General features: G+C 36.1%; 1 protein-coding gene across 6 annotated transcripts in view; it reads right to left on the reverse strand.

The window, feature by feature from the left end:
* SORCS2 (sortilin related VPS10 domain containing receptor 2) overlaps positions 1-16,150 on the reverse strand; it is a 545,954-nt gene that overhangs the window by 16,730 nt on the left and 513,074 nt on the right. For all 6 annotated transcript variants that reach the window (XM_050337677.1, XM_050337682.1, XM_050337681.1 and 3 more), the window contains exons 21-25: positions 15,135-15,258; positions 13,267-13,379; positions 11,534-11,659; positions 6,831-6,930; positions 5,220-5,322 (exon numbers count right to left, since the gene is read on the reverse strand). In XM_050337677.1, the coding sequence (XP_050193634.1) occupies positions 5,220-5,322; positions 6,831-6,930; positions 11,534-11,659; positions 13,267-13,379; positions 15,135-15,258 (566 nt within the window). The remainder of the gene's footprint in view (positions 1-5,219; positions 5,323-6,830; positions 6,931-11,533; positions 11,660-13,266; positions 13,380-15,134; positions 15,259-16,150) is intronic.

A 16,150-nucleotide genomic window follows, 5' to 3' on the forward strand; every position in this document is an offset into this window, starting at 1 on the left:
CGTTTTCTAGAAGCTTGACTAAAATTCTGTTTAGTATATAAACTAAGAACATATTCAAATAGCAAAGGATATGGAATAATGTAGCATTCTCTTGGAACTTAAAGAAGACTAACAACAATAATAATCCATTAAATAGAATACTTCATTGTGGTGTTGACTTCATCATGTTTAGATTTATGTTCAGATGACTGACTTCTTTGTGCTTTAAGACACTCCTGATATACTCGCCTCTTTCATTTCGGAAATCTTTTCAGCATGCTATTACTTTGATTTCTGAGGAAGTTTTTACGAAATACTATGTATCATTAAATTAGTGCCTGGTTTTTTTATCACTAAAAGGCACAGACTGGGACTAAGTTTGCTCTCATGGAACATAAAAGTAGTATAAGCAAGGTGGGGAAAAAAGATAGCTTTTCTTCAGAGACTGAAAATGAGATAGTAAGTCAATGAGGCAGAAAGATAACACAGTTCTGCTCCAGATTGTGGAAATGACCCAGGAGGGGGTTCATTTACCAAAAGTGGCACTTGATAGTAGTGGGGGAAAAAGGAATACACACAAAATGATATAAACCTGGGCAAAGAGAATTCACTGTGATTTGTGAAAACAATGTATACAGCTTTAAGTACACTGCAAGTAGTTTGCATACAAATTTAAAGACAAAGGTTTTCATACCTTTTCAGAGAATCGAATTACAATTAACTAGGTAAAATACATAAGCAGAAAAGCCAAATATTTGCTCTGGTTTGGCTACTCTAATATCCTGCTGTCATACAGAAATGAAAAATAGGAAAAGATGATTTCAGATCTTCTGCTAGTAATATGATGATTACATGGCAGCTTTGATGTGGCTAAAATATAATTTTCCTTTCCTCCACTTTGCCTTGTGCAGACAGTGCTATTTCCCTTCTCTATTCTGTTGCCCAGGACCCCACACTGTAAAGCTTTTTCTAAGATGAAAAAGAAATCTTCTCTGGAAGGCAATGTGAAACCCACAAAAAAATACAAATACTGTTTCAAAGGGAATGGAAGAAATGTGTTCTTACTGAACCAAATCTAGTAAAGATGGTATGATATATAAAAAATATATGCAGGTCTCAAATATGCATTAAAAAATAGCCCTCATTTCTCAAAAATATTTTCCAGCTGCCTCATGTTTTTTGTGGTCAAAAGAAGCAGCTGCAGTCCATTTTACCTGGATGTTTAAACAACTGAAGCAAACTAGTGAGTATTACAACACATTGTTTGCTCGAGGTATCTGATCGATGCTTTCCACACTCAGAAAGTAAGAGCAAGGAAAAGGCGTGTTCCTCATGGCCTGCCCACCATCCGCATTTGCTGGTGGCACTGCCTCTTGCTCCACAATCATGATCACGCTTACCAGCTAGGTATGACCTCTTGCTCCTTGCTGCCATGCTCAAAATTTTCCCCCCAAACTATCTAAACCAATAGCTCAAGTATACCAAATGGCTCATTTGTTGGAAACGATTTTAATTAGTTTTTAAAACCATTGCAGTTATAATTTAAAATTTGCTTTTCATTTATGGAGTAAAAATAGCCTTAATTTGATGTACTTTTTTTTTTTCTTTTTCCCCCCTGAAGCAACTAACCATGCTTAGGATTGCCAGAAGTCACTTCACAAGCTCTGGGGACTCCAGCACCAGTTTTTCAAGCACATGTGGCAAGAAGTGGTTGGATGCATAAAGGAGCCATCAGATAAAGAGGGGAGGCTGGGGGAGGTCTGGGAATGAGGAGATGAAATGATAAACGCTTGCAATTTTACAGCATATAAGAACAGAGGGCAGCAGTTTTCCTAGTCAGTGCTAAAGTATTTGGGATTAGGGCATATCAGAACAGATGTGACCTACAGTCACCTAATCAGTAGCTAGACAGCCATGACAGCTCTTGTTATCCAGCAGATCCTAAAATGTTATATTTGATTTCATTAGAGTAGAGGGAAATTATACAATTTACATCTTTCCTATTTAATGGGAATTCCTTGAGGAGCAGTGAAATGACATTGGTTTTTACTATGCATATCACCAATCAGCCAAAATCCCACTACCTCTATATGAATCTGCCTCTGTTTTTCCCCTGCCCCCCTACCTAATTAGATGAAATACTCTCTTCATTTTCTCCATATGAGGCATCTGACAAAGAATCTTATTCAGGATTGTTATTTTTAGATTACTGCTCTCCCCCAAACTAATTTTGTGAGATCTACTTCTTGCGAGAGCCACCAATCTTTAGCACTGAATATTGCAGCTTTCAAAAAAATGAGAAATTAAACAGGAGCAGCAAATGTCATCCATGCTTATAAAAGATTAATAAAGAAGAGGTATTGGATTAGTCTCTGATGTTTTGTCAATACCATCTTTCATCTTCCAATTCAGTCTGACAAAAATTAGTGTAAATTAAGACCCACATTCTTATGACATGAGCTCCAGAAATAATCCGGGCAGGTGAGAATGCCTGAGGACAAGAAACCTCAGCACTCAGAAACCTTGGAGCAGTTTGGGCAGGTTTCTCTATTTTCTATCAAAGCTGTAGGTCTACACAGAAGCCCACTATTTTCTCTTCAATTCTCATCACAAGTCTTGATGTCCCTCATTGCAAATAGATGACATGTTCTCACGCATGAAGCTGTAACCTCCCTGCCAATCCAGTCACCATCTTATTTGCAAGACAGGTTTTCCTTCTTGCATCTTTCCAGGTATCAAACTTAACCTTATGTTAACAGTCCTCTGGGACAGCAAAGAGAGAGAAAGAGAGAGCAGTCCAAGGCATGTCCATGCATTCTCTTGCATACCACTCGCTCTGCCTGTGCTCCAGTGCCAACTGCAAGACCTGTGGACCCAATTAGTGTAGTGATAAAACTAGAATTAATAAAAATTTCTCTGACGTGGGTTAAAAAAGGAATTTCAATCCTTTTGTGAAGGGAGTATCTGACTATTAACCTACATGAATGAAATGAAAGCATCACAGAATGTCTTCCATCTCCTCCTTAATTTTGCGAATCATACATCAGGATTACAGACAGCATTAACATTTCAAAACTTTACACATGTCTGTAATTTCTAGGTGGAAATAAATCCTATTTTTATTTGCCCAGGTTATCTGAATTACCATTGGGCCCAGTAAGTATTACTCGTCTGAAATTATCACCTAAAATTGAACATTTTTTGTTGCCTAAGGCATTCTTTTAGCAAATTATTTTTAAAACACAGGCATATAATATTGACAAGCTGCCTTTGTGCATTACAACTTTCAACTTTTATATCCATAAAGGACACTCAGTTTCATAGCCTCAGTCCCTGTGGACCAGTTTGTGAACTTACATACTCAATGTGCTGACTTAAAAGGGACTGTACTCCCAACTAAGTACTCCATGGGGATCCAGAAATTCACCATCCATCTTCATAAACACAGGAAAGACTTTTTAAAAAGGATTAAAGATTCAGGTGCTCAAAAAAAAAAGCGATTTTTAAAACACAGCACTGATTGGGTGCTCAATATTCTTTAAAGATGATTGCAAATGAAGGATGTAACAAAAAAAAATGTCATCTTTGAAAAGCTTATCAGGAATATTAAAAATAATTCTGTCAAATATTTCTGAAACAGGTAAGATACAGACTAGAATTGAATACTACTACATGGTCATTCATCAATGCCAACAGCCATTTTCAGGCTACCGACAAACATTTGAATGTAACTCACAATTCTTCTCAATCACACTTAGATTACTCCCCCAAAATGTAAATGCAATTATCTTCACAAATTATATATAGAATTGTATGAGATATTAAAGCTCATAGTCTTCAAATTGTACTACAGTTTCCTTCTTAATAAAAGCTCTATTTATAAAACAATGGTTCATTGGGGCATTTTAGAAAGAACTTAAGGAAGATTATTTTTTTATTCCTTTCTTGAATATTTTATACTTCTTCTACCATGCAGTAATTGTGTCTGTTATTTAATTGCTCTCATTTAAAAGCGAATAAAAGATATAAATCACATAGCTTTTGAAAGATATCACAAGGAAGTTTTATGATCCCAAACTACAAACAGCAAATCCTCCATGTATTGAAATAATATAATTACATCACATCAACCATTTTTATGCCTTTTCTTGTTTCAGGCACCTAAAATCTCAAAATGGATTTTTATTCCATTGTAGACAGTCTGATACAGTATTCTGTGCTTTGCACTTTTGAGGAATTACCCACTATGAACTCTAAGAAATTTAGGTGCTGCAGTGAGAAAGTTAATATTCTTGAAGAAAAGGGGCTTTTCTCTATTGACATAAAAATTATTTAACTAAACAAACTCATACTTCAATGCTAGCTAGACTTACTGCTATCACAAACTTAATGCTGCACCTACTTCTAGAAACTCAAATCTATTTCAAATAAAAATCAATCTTTCAAAAATGAGGCAAATCAATATCAGTCCTCACTGAGTAAGGACAACAGGATTTGATGATGATGATGACGATGAAGGCTTGTTTCCAGTATGCTCAAACCCAAGAGCATCTAAAGGCCCCAGAGATAAAGAAAGGTTAGCCAATGATAACACATCACATGAACAAGAACAAATTATTTAAATTGCACTGCACCCTAGCAGCTCTGATTAAAATCAATTGCAGACTAAAGATATACTGGACTGTTTAAGGCTGGCATGGCTCAATTTTGAGAATATGCCTCACATAAAGGCTACTTCCAGAAATATTTCTTCCCTCCACACACTCTAGAGTCAAATTAACACTAATCTCTTCCTGTCAGTCATTCTCCATGGCATTGCCTCAGCAATTAAAATTTAATGTGTGCAAAAAGAAACCCCAGAGCATTATGCGCTTTGATAAAACTACTTTTTTAAGCAAATCAGCATTGCAGATGCACTCCTTGTCCTGATAGCTTTAGTTTATTCATAACTGTTAGGAGTAATGAGGTGGGAATTAATCAGGAATAATATTTTAGTTCAGCTCTGATTCTTGATGATATTATTTAGACAAACTGAAGAAACCCTCCATAGTTCCCATATCTTGGAACATAGCAAGTGAAACAAGCATCAGTGCAGTACCTTGAGGTCTGAAAAGTTCAGAAAAATGTGGTTATCAAAGTGATGTACTTCTTGCAATTCTTAAAGAAATCTCAAATCTCTGCTTTGCTAGTCTGTGGGTAAATCTAATGCTTAAAATGTGTGTTGATTAAGGTTTACTTGCCTTTTGAACTTGTAGAGGATGAAAGCCCCAACTGCAACTAGACAAATAACAAAGAGAACCACAATAGCCCAGTAGCCACTGCCTCCTCCAATCCTCTGAGAGTCTGAAATACAAAATAAAAGAACAGTATAGCATGTCCTCTTTCACATCAGTCGCATTATTGAGCCTTCTTTTATATTTAATTGTCAAGTCAAAAACATTTGTTGTTATTTGTGCAACCTCTTCTTTTCCCTCCATCTGTGGCTTCTTCAAAAAGACAAAAACAGAGAATTAATTGGTGACTTGTGACTGAAGGACAGAGGACCAACTAAAAAAAAACAACCAACAACAAACCCCAAGACCCTGGAGATTTAATTATTCACATACTCAGTGGTTGGTTTTTTTTCTGGGAATCTAAAGTTTTCACAGTAAATGATCACACACCCCAAGTACATGTGCCTTACAAAAATAGGGCTGTATTAATTTCACAGATGGAAAAACTAAGGCTCCGAACAACAAATTAACTCATCAAGGTCATACATCAGTAAAGGCTGGAATAAACATGGGCTTCTTCCAATCCCAGCCTTTTGTGGTGGCTAACGAATGTCAGCCCTTTCAACCAGATGAGGTACCACAGCTAGACTGTAGCACAGTTCTACAGATAAAAGAGTTTTGTCTTCTACAGAGAGCCGACAGATAAAATATCACCAGCATTTACATAAATTGACTGTGGTCAGTTAAAGCTATTCTCCCACAACACACTGAAATATGAAAGAAGGATATATTATGGGAGACGATACACAAAAAATTACAGGACATTCTAATAAAAGATTCAAGTCAAAGCTGAACTTTCTGGTTAAAACGTAATTTTAACATCTCTGTTAAAAATACACACACTTATGCACACATACTCTCTTCAACCAGTTTTCATCAACGCAGTGAATCCAGAGAGGCAGGAAATACATGTATAAAAATCCCCTGTATCCACTTGTTTTAAACAGAGAAAAAACATAATTTATCTCAGGACAGGATTAGCAATGTGGAGACCCTACAGCAACCCTCACACTAGTTGATTTGAAGATCAGAGATACATGGCAGAGAAGCAAGCCTGTGTCTCTGACCATGTAGTTATAGCCTCAGAGTTAGTGGTTGAGATAAGGGTAAAGAGGCTCTGTTTTCTCGGCAGCCAGTGCAACCAAAATGCCTTTAGACCACCACATGGGGTTTTTTGAAGCCTGGTTGCCTCTTCCTTCAGGGTACTATTTTGTACAGTAGAGGTATTTACTTAATGTTGTGGTTACACAGGAAAGGCAAGAAGCTTGTGATACAAATCACGAGCTATGACAAAATGAAAATACATAAGAAATATTTATATGGTTGTGATTCTTATTAACTACCAAATGAAAATGTATACATATATATGTGTGTACACATACGTGTATATATATTAACATATATATTTTAACATATATATATTTATGTGTTTATTCATATGTAACAAGTACCAAGTTCGTGTACACATATCTGTTATATGTTCACATATATAATGACACAAAGATTTTCTCCTTAACTTATCAGAACTCAAACTGGCATCCAAAATTGGTCTGTTGGGAGCTTTGTTTACATATTTACCTGAACCGGAGTCAGCTAAAGTCACCAAGACCCAGTATCCTCCCCTCAGAAAGAAACTGATGTTGTGTGCATTCAGGGCCTGCTTTATAGCTGCTATTCTCTGAAAATACAACAGACAGAATGTCAGATGTCTTGTGCTCTGTTCCACTTTGAGACACTCCGTGCTCTACAACTGAAAACCTCTGGCTCATTAAATGGTGAGAAACTCAGAAAGCATTTGTCAATGAGCTGAAATCTTAAAGAAATTCCATATTTAAAAATCATGCAAAACTCCACAAGAAGTAAAAGCTGAAAATGTCAAAATTTTATAGCCAATTCTTTCTTTCTGATTGCCAAAGTCTTTACGTTTACCCAGGAGGTGACAGACAGCATGTCATTTGCACGTACTATTGAGATTATCTGGGTCATAACTCACACAATGAATAAACCGTATTAAAACCACTCCATTCCTCTAACTTATCAGAAGAAAACCTGTGATGTCACTTTGGATTTCTTTCTATGAAAAGTAACTGCTATTTAATAATGAACAGCATGTCAAAATTTACCTTAACTCCTTACCTATAATGGGATGAATTCCATTTATATCTAATTTTTAAGAATATTCCATAGAAATATATACATTCATCCATGTGGAAAATAATCAGTATTCCTCCCATTTTCCTCCAGTGGATAGAGCATAGTAAAATATGGTCTCTCCTATTTTTATGGAGCAGAACCATTAAATACACCATCATATCCTAACCCCAGATGACAAATTGACTGAATTATCCCTTCTACTTGCTTGTATCTTCAACATAGGCAATTTTCTAAAAGATCAAATCTAGTTTTATACTCTATGCCTTATAATTTGGGGTATGCCTTCCCAGAGGATGCCAAATTAGAAATATGCTTTATATCCATGAAACCTTCACAAGTAACTCCTTTTATGATATTATCAATTATGATGCTCAGCTTTGACAAGCCTTTGCAGTATAATAGATAGAAATCCCTGTAGTCTTTCTTATATTATGGACAGAGACTATACAAAAGTTCAAATGTCCTCATTCTTATTGAGGAATTTCTAACTTCTGAAGCCATTTCACTGACTTTATTACATTTTTTTTGTATGGGAATGACTCAGCATAAGGGTGATATGAGCATGGCTTCAGTTATTTTACAAGACAATTACACCAGATAGCTCCTGAGTATTTATCTTGTTGCCCAAAGTCTGAAAAGAGAATGGATATGAGAACTACACTGTTTAGCAGGTTTCAAAGTGATGCTGGCACCAATGAAATAGAATTGCTTCGTTATCAATCCAGGTTCATTCATGTGTTCATGGTGTACAGAGCAAGAGGGACCACTACCTTAGGTTAATCTGATTTACAGCCAATAAGTGAAACTAGTGAGCTCCATAAATTTGGATACCTTATATTTTCCTGGTAGGTGCTTGAGGAACCCAACATATGCTTTGGTTTTGGCCTAAGTGACTAATACTTGTTCGTTATTTCTCTCCCCACTGCTGAGCTCCCACCCAAGCCTATGTGAACTGCAGCTCCACACATCAAAAATTTGAATCTCATGTGAGTACAGCCAAAGGCTCTGGCTTACTTATTTCACTGTTAGACTGATGGGTTTTTGTATTCATGGCGGTTTTTTTTCTGTTTTGCAGTATTTACTGAGCGTGGTGCTGCCACCTCTCCAATTTTTTGAAAAACAGAGTTTGGAGCTCCTCTCTAGACTTTCTGAGTTAATGTTCTTCTACCAGCATTTGAATTTTCCATCTTCTTTTTCTACATCCTTTCTAATGATATTATTTGTACATGGGAACACAACATCTCCTGCATTATAAGAATGCAAAACTAATGGCACTATTCAAACTCTTACCCACCTACTTACACATCTGCGGTTCTGACTTTCCCTTTTTGCCAGAGCAACTCACTGGGAATTTTCGTGTAGTAGTTTGTCTGGATAGAGTCCCAACTCTTCCTCAGAGCCACTGCCTTTCAGATTATAGTTTAATTGCACTTTAATTGACTCTTTCCACTGGACTCATCCCACCTGACATTAGACATGTAATAGATGTGCATAAATTAAGCAACTAAGTCTTCTCTAGAGTCAATGATTAGAATGGAATACTTTTGAAACTGCTGTCTTCTTGAAAGCATGTTAAATCAGTCAGCTCCATGCATAATATTTTAAACAAAAAGGGCTTCTGTCAGATTGGAAACAAATTTCAGAATTTTTCCAAAGGGCTCCTACTAATACACTGACAGCTTACTTATGATCTTTGTTATTGATGGCTACTTTTATCAGTTAATGACTCCTATTCTAGATAGCATCACATCCCAAAACTCCACATAAAACACCACTAAAAACTCCAGTGAGTAGGTTTTGTCTGCCTGACCAAGAAATTTTTGTCTCTCACAATCTTTCCGAAATAATGCAATATTCCCAAATCTAAAAGGTTTTCAGCTGAGAACAAATAGGTTCTCTTTCAGGGAAGACATTTCATAACTAAGTTAAGGATTTCAGCGACACCTGAAAAAGCATTCCGCATTGGTGAGTCCTCCCAGTAGTATCACAACATGCCCCAGCAGCACGACAAAGCACATCCTTCCAGTGACACATAATAAAGACCTTCAAGATTCTCTTCTAGTAACAGAAGACAGTGTAAGGAATCTTTAAGCAAGTGACAACAAAAGTATTTTCCTGTTGACTTAACCAGTTACTGCTTCTAAATTGACTTATATAGGGGTATTTCAGGATATTTCTCGAGTTACAATAGATTCTGATACAAAACATTTTATCAAAATTTGTGCCATTCAAGTCTAAATCATCAAATTTATATGCACATAACAACAGATAAAGTAGTGCCAATTAGCAATAATATAAAAATAGAAATGTAGGCAGCTGGCACTAGAAGGCTCGCTCTACAGCATTGTACTCTATAAAACAATCTGTGTTGAAATGTGATATTTGTGCACGTGACTTTTTATCATTGGATAGCATAAGACTGTCTCTCTTGTTCCTGCTCCAGCCCCAACCATCCTGGGTCTGACCCCGTTCATCCTAACAATGTCAGAAATGCACATCTATTCTCCAGATTATACAAATACTTTTCCCTTTCAGTGCTCCTCTAGTTTCAGAAAACCTTTGTAAGATCCTGCTGGAGGACTACTTATTACAAAACCATGCCCTGTTAAACTATTGTAATATTCCTATAGCCCCATTGAACAGAAGCTTTTCCAAATAATTTGCAACATGTGATTGTTCTTCTTTATGCTTTAGGACAACTCACTTGAAGTTTCATATACAAAGATGAAGAAAAACCTTGAGACAGCATTGATTATAATTGATTATATCCTTTAAGCTTGCCTTGAAGCACAGCACCAGTACAGAAGTTGAGATTTAAAGGCAACTAATATTCATAACACTCTGTACTGAAATAAAATGTTTGTATAACTGAAGAATCTATCACCATTAGTTTCCTGAAATTATTAAAGACACCCATTCCACATGTGTTCAAGATAAAGATTTTCTTTTAGAAACTGCACTTTGCTTCTTCAAGAAATGGAAAGTTGCAAATTATTTTGAAGTGGTAATATTCCCCTGGTTGAAAGTATTAGTTCATGAGTGGCTCTCAGCAAAAGAAACAATCTGTTAAAATTAACTATTTTCTGCAACATAATCAGGAATTCAGACTGCCAGGTATTCTCAGCGTGATTAGAGAGAGAACAGTAAGGGTTTGGAACTACCAAGAAAGCAGAAAACTTTGTGCACTCTCACGGTAGTTTGTGAATCTTAAACATAGACACCTGATCAAGTACTTGGACAACTTCAACGTACTCCTTTGGACCTTTCAAAATGCATCTCATCAACTCCAAACACAATCTACTGGGTTTGTGTTAATATAAAGAGCTTCATTTTACCTACTTTGTCAGCTCTTTGGATGCTGTGACCTTGTCTTAAAAACCTGTAAAATGCCCTTCAAATTAATGATACCTTACAGTGATTCTTTGTAACTGGTAGGACTTGAAATGCAAGACCCAGGCACAGAGCCGGGATCTGTTCCTTCTCTATCACAGCAAATATATAATAGATTATAAGTGCCACAGAGCCTTCTGGTTTTCAGCTGGCACAAGGCCTTTTATTATGAAAGAAACATGGTTTGGAAATAAATAGGGAGAAAACAATGTCTGATTTTCATTCCAGTGTTCACTATATTTGTTTTTTTTGCCAATTGAAAAGGACATTTGTTCACAAATGCAGAAAATACTTGCTTGATGCTCTTTACATTATGGGTCAATTACTAAGGTTCTGGTTTTGTTTTGACCTGAAATCTAACTTGCTTCTGAAGACAGTGTAGAGATGGTTCATCCCTCTTTAGAAGTATCAGTGTTCTAAACATACTCTTTGCTTTACTGGCCTTTCACAGTATGACACGTATCACTGCTGTTTCTGTTTAAAAAACAGATCAACATTAAATATTCTTGAGAAATATGATAATACCAATAAGCACTAGATTATGCTGGTCTGTACAGTGACAAACACAGTAGACACAGCTTCATGTGAGCTTCTACATGTATCTTGTCAGGTGGGAGTGAGATCTTGACATAGGTAGGGAACACCTCTCAACTTCATATAAAGACAATGAGAGCACAGACATTTTTTGCAAACCACAATTAAGACTGTCCTAAACAGACATGCACTGCTCTGCTTACCTTATCACTAGTTAAACTTCTCTTCTTTTTCGGCTGGTTTGCTGGTAGTAGCACATGCAAGTCAGCAGCTGTGGGCAGACCAGGTTTCACAACTGTCCTGAGTGTTTCTTCAGGTATATTGGTCTCCTGTGAAGACAACAAAGGCATATGGCAAATTACAGAACAGTACACTTTGTGTTTTATATAAAACACATAAGTAACTCCGCATGTGGCTTTTAGATTTGGTGTTCAGATCCTTAATATTTAGAGGGGATTCCCCTAGAAGCTAAAGCATGAACAAAGTGAAGTATAAATGTACTGAAATGCGAGCTTCTCTTTGAAGATTTGAAGAGCTAAGTGTTGTTTTCACATTAAAGTAATTCAGTGGCATCAAGAAAAGAAGTAAAATGAAGAGGTATGCAGGTTTTATCACAACTCTGCAATGGTTTAGCATTTCTAGGGTAAGATAAAACAGAAATCCTAAGTTATTTAGGATCCTTTGTGGGCCATTCAGGCATAGTGTAGGCTTAGAAGGACATATTCATTATAGCTAACTTTAGCTTAGAAAGGTTACTTTTCCATCTGTGTTTTATGGGCAGAGAGAAGTCTTCAAATGTGAAACTAGGAGCACCTAGGTTCAGTTCCTGAAAGGATAACAAATACCTTCATTTCCCCACTGAAATGCATTGCTTTTAAAAATACTTTGTGGAAATTTGGCTATTAGTCCCAAATTCCTCCACGTGCTGTACAATACAGCCACACAATTCTAATGATGACACCCTGCGCACTTGCTGTAGACTTCCTCAGATTCTGAAATTCCATTAAATTTTCCATATACTTTCGCAAATGTTTTAGTAGTTCTTAAATGCAAGGGCTATTTTATAAGGGAGTAAAATATTTTGTGACTGGCAGTGGTTATGGAATCAGTTTAAGTTGCTAAAAGTGGGAAATTCCTTTAATTTGATGTTTGATATGAGCCTACAAAAAAAGGCAGGAAACTATATAAAGCCAAAATTTTAGAAACTGATTTGCACTACTGCAAATCCAGGAAAAATAGAGTGATTTAAAATGCACATATTTTATAAACAATATCAACCTGTATCTCAATGCTACCGCTTTCATAAAAGCCAGTGTGTGCACCCTCAGTTGCTGGTGGGGTGTGTACCTGAAGAGCACAGCTCTTGAGCTCTTTACATATCTAACAGAACCACTGCAGAGCTTTGTATTTGATTTAGCCTGAAGGATTCAGCTATTCCCAAACCACATTTCTTTTGTGAACATGATCTAAAAAAGCAGTTGTACATATTGTGTGCCTATATATTACATGTAATTTTCATAGTTACACAACTAGCACAATAAATTCTTCCTCTGTGCTTTGTTTTTACACAAAGACAATGTCTTTTACATTACACAGCATCCTTTGCTTAGCTTCTAAATCTATCACATTTAAGCTACTCTTCTTGTTTTGGAGTCAGCAGTATTTGCCAATATGTCTATTCCTAATCCCACAGAGCAATATTTAGCATTAATTGCCAATTAGGTTGTGTTAGAGCTAAACTGCCTATGTTACAATATCATTGTCTACAGCCTGCACGTAAAAGTGACACCAGGCTCAAACTTGCTCGAAATATGGCTCATGAGGTTCACTTTATTATTTTTCTCTGCCTCCTTTTTTCTAAATTAGAAGGTATTAACTTAACCTTCAAGCTTTACGACTGGTGAGGGAACATTTTACGAGCAATCTGAAGGAGCACCTTTGCAAGAAGTCGAGTTACTACCCGCCCTATGTCTTCCCTCCACTCTGGTATGTCGGGGTTGTACATGTCCAGGTGTTTAGTAAACTTCAAAGGAAGAACGTGAAAATGATCTAGAAAAACAAAAAGAAACATTTTGTACAAATAATAAACCAGGTTGCAAAACGGGTTTGGGAGAACTAAAAGCTGAAAATCTGTATTTAGCATTTTTTGCTGCGCAGCACTGTAGTATCTAGGACCCCCACTGCTCTCTGTTGTCAGGCACTCAATTTCTCTCTGTATTTTCATCAACATCATCAAATTTGTGCCTAAAGATTAAAAAGCAGTAAGAGAAAGAAATAAACAAAGGAGATTTGCATACATGCTCTGGGGTTATAATGTTCCCAATAATTTTTCCCTTAGGTCAGTGAGTCACACAGAAGTGGTTGGTTTCTTTTATTTGAAATGAGAATGTACCAATGGATTATATTCTCACCGAATCATAAATATGTGGGGTTTTGCCCATTACATGTTCCTGTTTTCCATATAAAACAAATACCTCACATACTCCATAAACTAGATGTGAAAATAAGAACAGAAATTATATTACAAATGCTAACTACTCCCCTCTTTGAAAAAATAAAACCAAGGTACACCCACAACATTTCTCTGGATATTGTCGAAAATATCCAATGTACTACAAATGGGTTGATCCTCAGTAAACAGTTTCTTAAAACCTTCCCTTTTTCCCTACATGCTCCTTGGATGAACACCTGGGGAACTTTATGCAAGGAAGAAAAAGAGATACTCTGGAATGAACAAGTCAAACCTGCCTCCCCCAACACTTTCATAAGAATTATATTTTAATGTGGCTTTCTTTTCCAAAAGTTTCTTTATTTCCCTCATGGCCAGTACTTTTCTGCTCCTGATATCAGGATTGGTCAATAGTAAGAGCAAAAGGAGTGCTGGAAAGCCAAAGTCATTGATGTAGTTACACTAAGAGGGTTATACTTCTAAAGATTACTAAAAAAGCTGATGCACTTATATATAAGTGATAACATAAATTTTAAATCCATTTATCTTAGAAAAGGAGAAGGTTCATAAAAGCTCCATTTAGCATAAGTGTGATTTTTAACATTATTTTAAATTAATAAGCATACTAAAAGCCAAAATAACAGCCTTCTTCACACAATAGAGATGTATAATGTTGTGTATTGCATGATATCAGAAGGTTTCTAGCTCTGCATTAAGAAGCTTTTATACTTATCACAATTCCCACATGTGACAGCACAAATACAAATGTAAATAATTTGCCAGCACTACACTTTCCACAGTATATTATGCCTTGTCACCACATTATAAGACACAAAAAAACACAAGGGCACAGTGTGGAACAAGAGCTGAAGGCTTATTCAGTAATTACAGCAGACGTATACTTGATCCAAACTCCCAGATAAACATCAAAGGTACAGTGACATAATGTGATAAAAGGCAATTACCTGACATTATTTTCAATGCTGAGCACATATACACAACTAAATTTTCATTTTTGTCAAAGGCATTTAAACTAATTTATTTAGAAATTCTGGGAAACTTTCTAGTTACAGGCCAAAATACTACTTAAACACTGTTGCCACATATAGCATTAGGGAACCACAGTAACATTTAAAATAAGTAGAGGAAACAAAGTATTTCAGACTAAACCCTTCCATACCATCCCATTGTTCACTTCATGGTGTTACCTTGTGACAGCTCATCTCTATAATTTTAAGAGTTAAATGTGGCTTTGGATGTAATTTTACAACAGGTTCAGCTGTACCAGGACTGGCTTAAGATGTACAATAACATGTACATATGAAACAAAAACATGAAAAAGACTAATGTCTCACCAAAAACGTGGACAACTTTTGAGTCCTGCAGCATGGAGCTCCCACAGGAAACTTGCACTGTAACTCGGACATCACCTGTCTCAGCAAACCTGGTCACCAGAAAACTCTCCAATGTTAGCAGTGGCTTTAAAAAAACAAAGAAAAGTTGAAAATATAATTTGAGCAAGAACCAAAAGAACAGTGTCTGAAGAGACTGTAACTAAAACTATCAGCAAAAAGTTTTCACATCTATTTACAATTAATCAATCTTTTATCAAATTGTTCAATAAAAATTTTCAAGACAGGATGTTTCTTTCCCTAAATGGATCTTTTATAAACAGAATAGAAGCCAGGTAGGGCAAATATTTCTTCTAGAATAATCGTTAGAGTATTAGGGTTCCAGTCAGATCCCACTAAATTAAATGGATTTTGAGGCAGATTCAACAAAATCTACAAGATTATATGAAGCGAGTCAGCTGCCTCAAAAAATGTGGGGTATGTCAGGGTCAAAAGGATTAATGCTGTCAACTTAGAGCACCAGTCCACAGTAACCTCCAAGGCAGACCTGAGATACTCTGCTTCCTGACCACATCCATATGAATTACAAAACCATTCACAAACTACAGGGACCTGCAGTGCCTGTTCTAGCAGTGGCAAAGTCAATTATAATGAACAGACACAGGCTGGTTTCATGGTAGACAGCACATTTACAAGAAGAAAGTTCACTGCACCTGTTTGAAGCATTCCTCTGCCTCATAAAGAAAATATTTTACTTCTCTGTTATTGAAAGAATCACCTTAAAAGAAATTAACCTAGATCGATAATAAATATTGCCAATAGAAATACTGGGATATTTATTGCTCTAGGACACGTTTATCTAGATCTTGATCCCCAAATGAATATCACTCGATTGTTTGAGTGCTCTCAATATTTTGATATCCTTTAAGATATCCCATTTTTTTAATATGCCAGTTATTTTAGACTCATAGAAAATATTTATCTATACAATGAATATATATATATTTCTGTACTTTAAT

This window comes from Myiozetetes cayanensis, unplaced genomic scaffold (genome assembly GCF_022539395.1).
Source record: "Myiozetetes cayanensis isolate MyiCay16 unplaced genomic scaffold, myiCay2020 scf7, whole genome shotgun sequence".
Taxonomy (NCBI): Eukaryota; Metazoa; Chordata; class Aves; order Passeriformes; family Tyrannidae; genus Myiozetetes; species Myiozetetes cayanensis.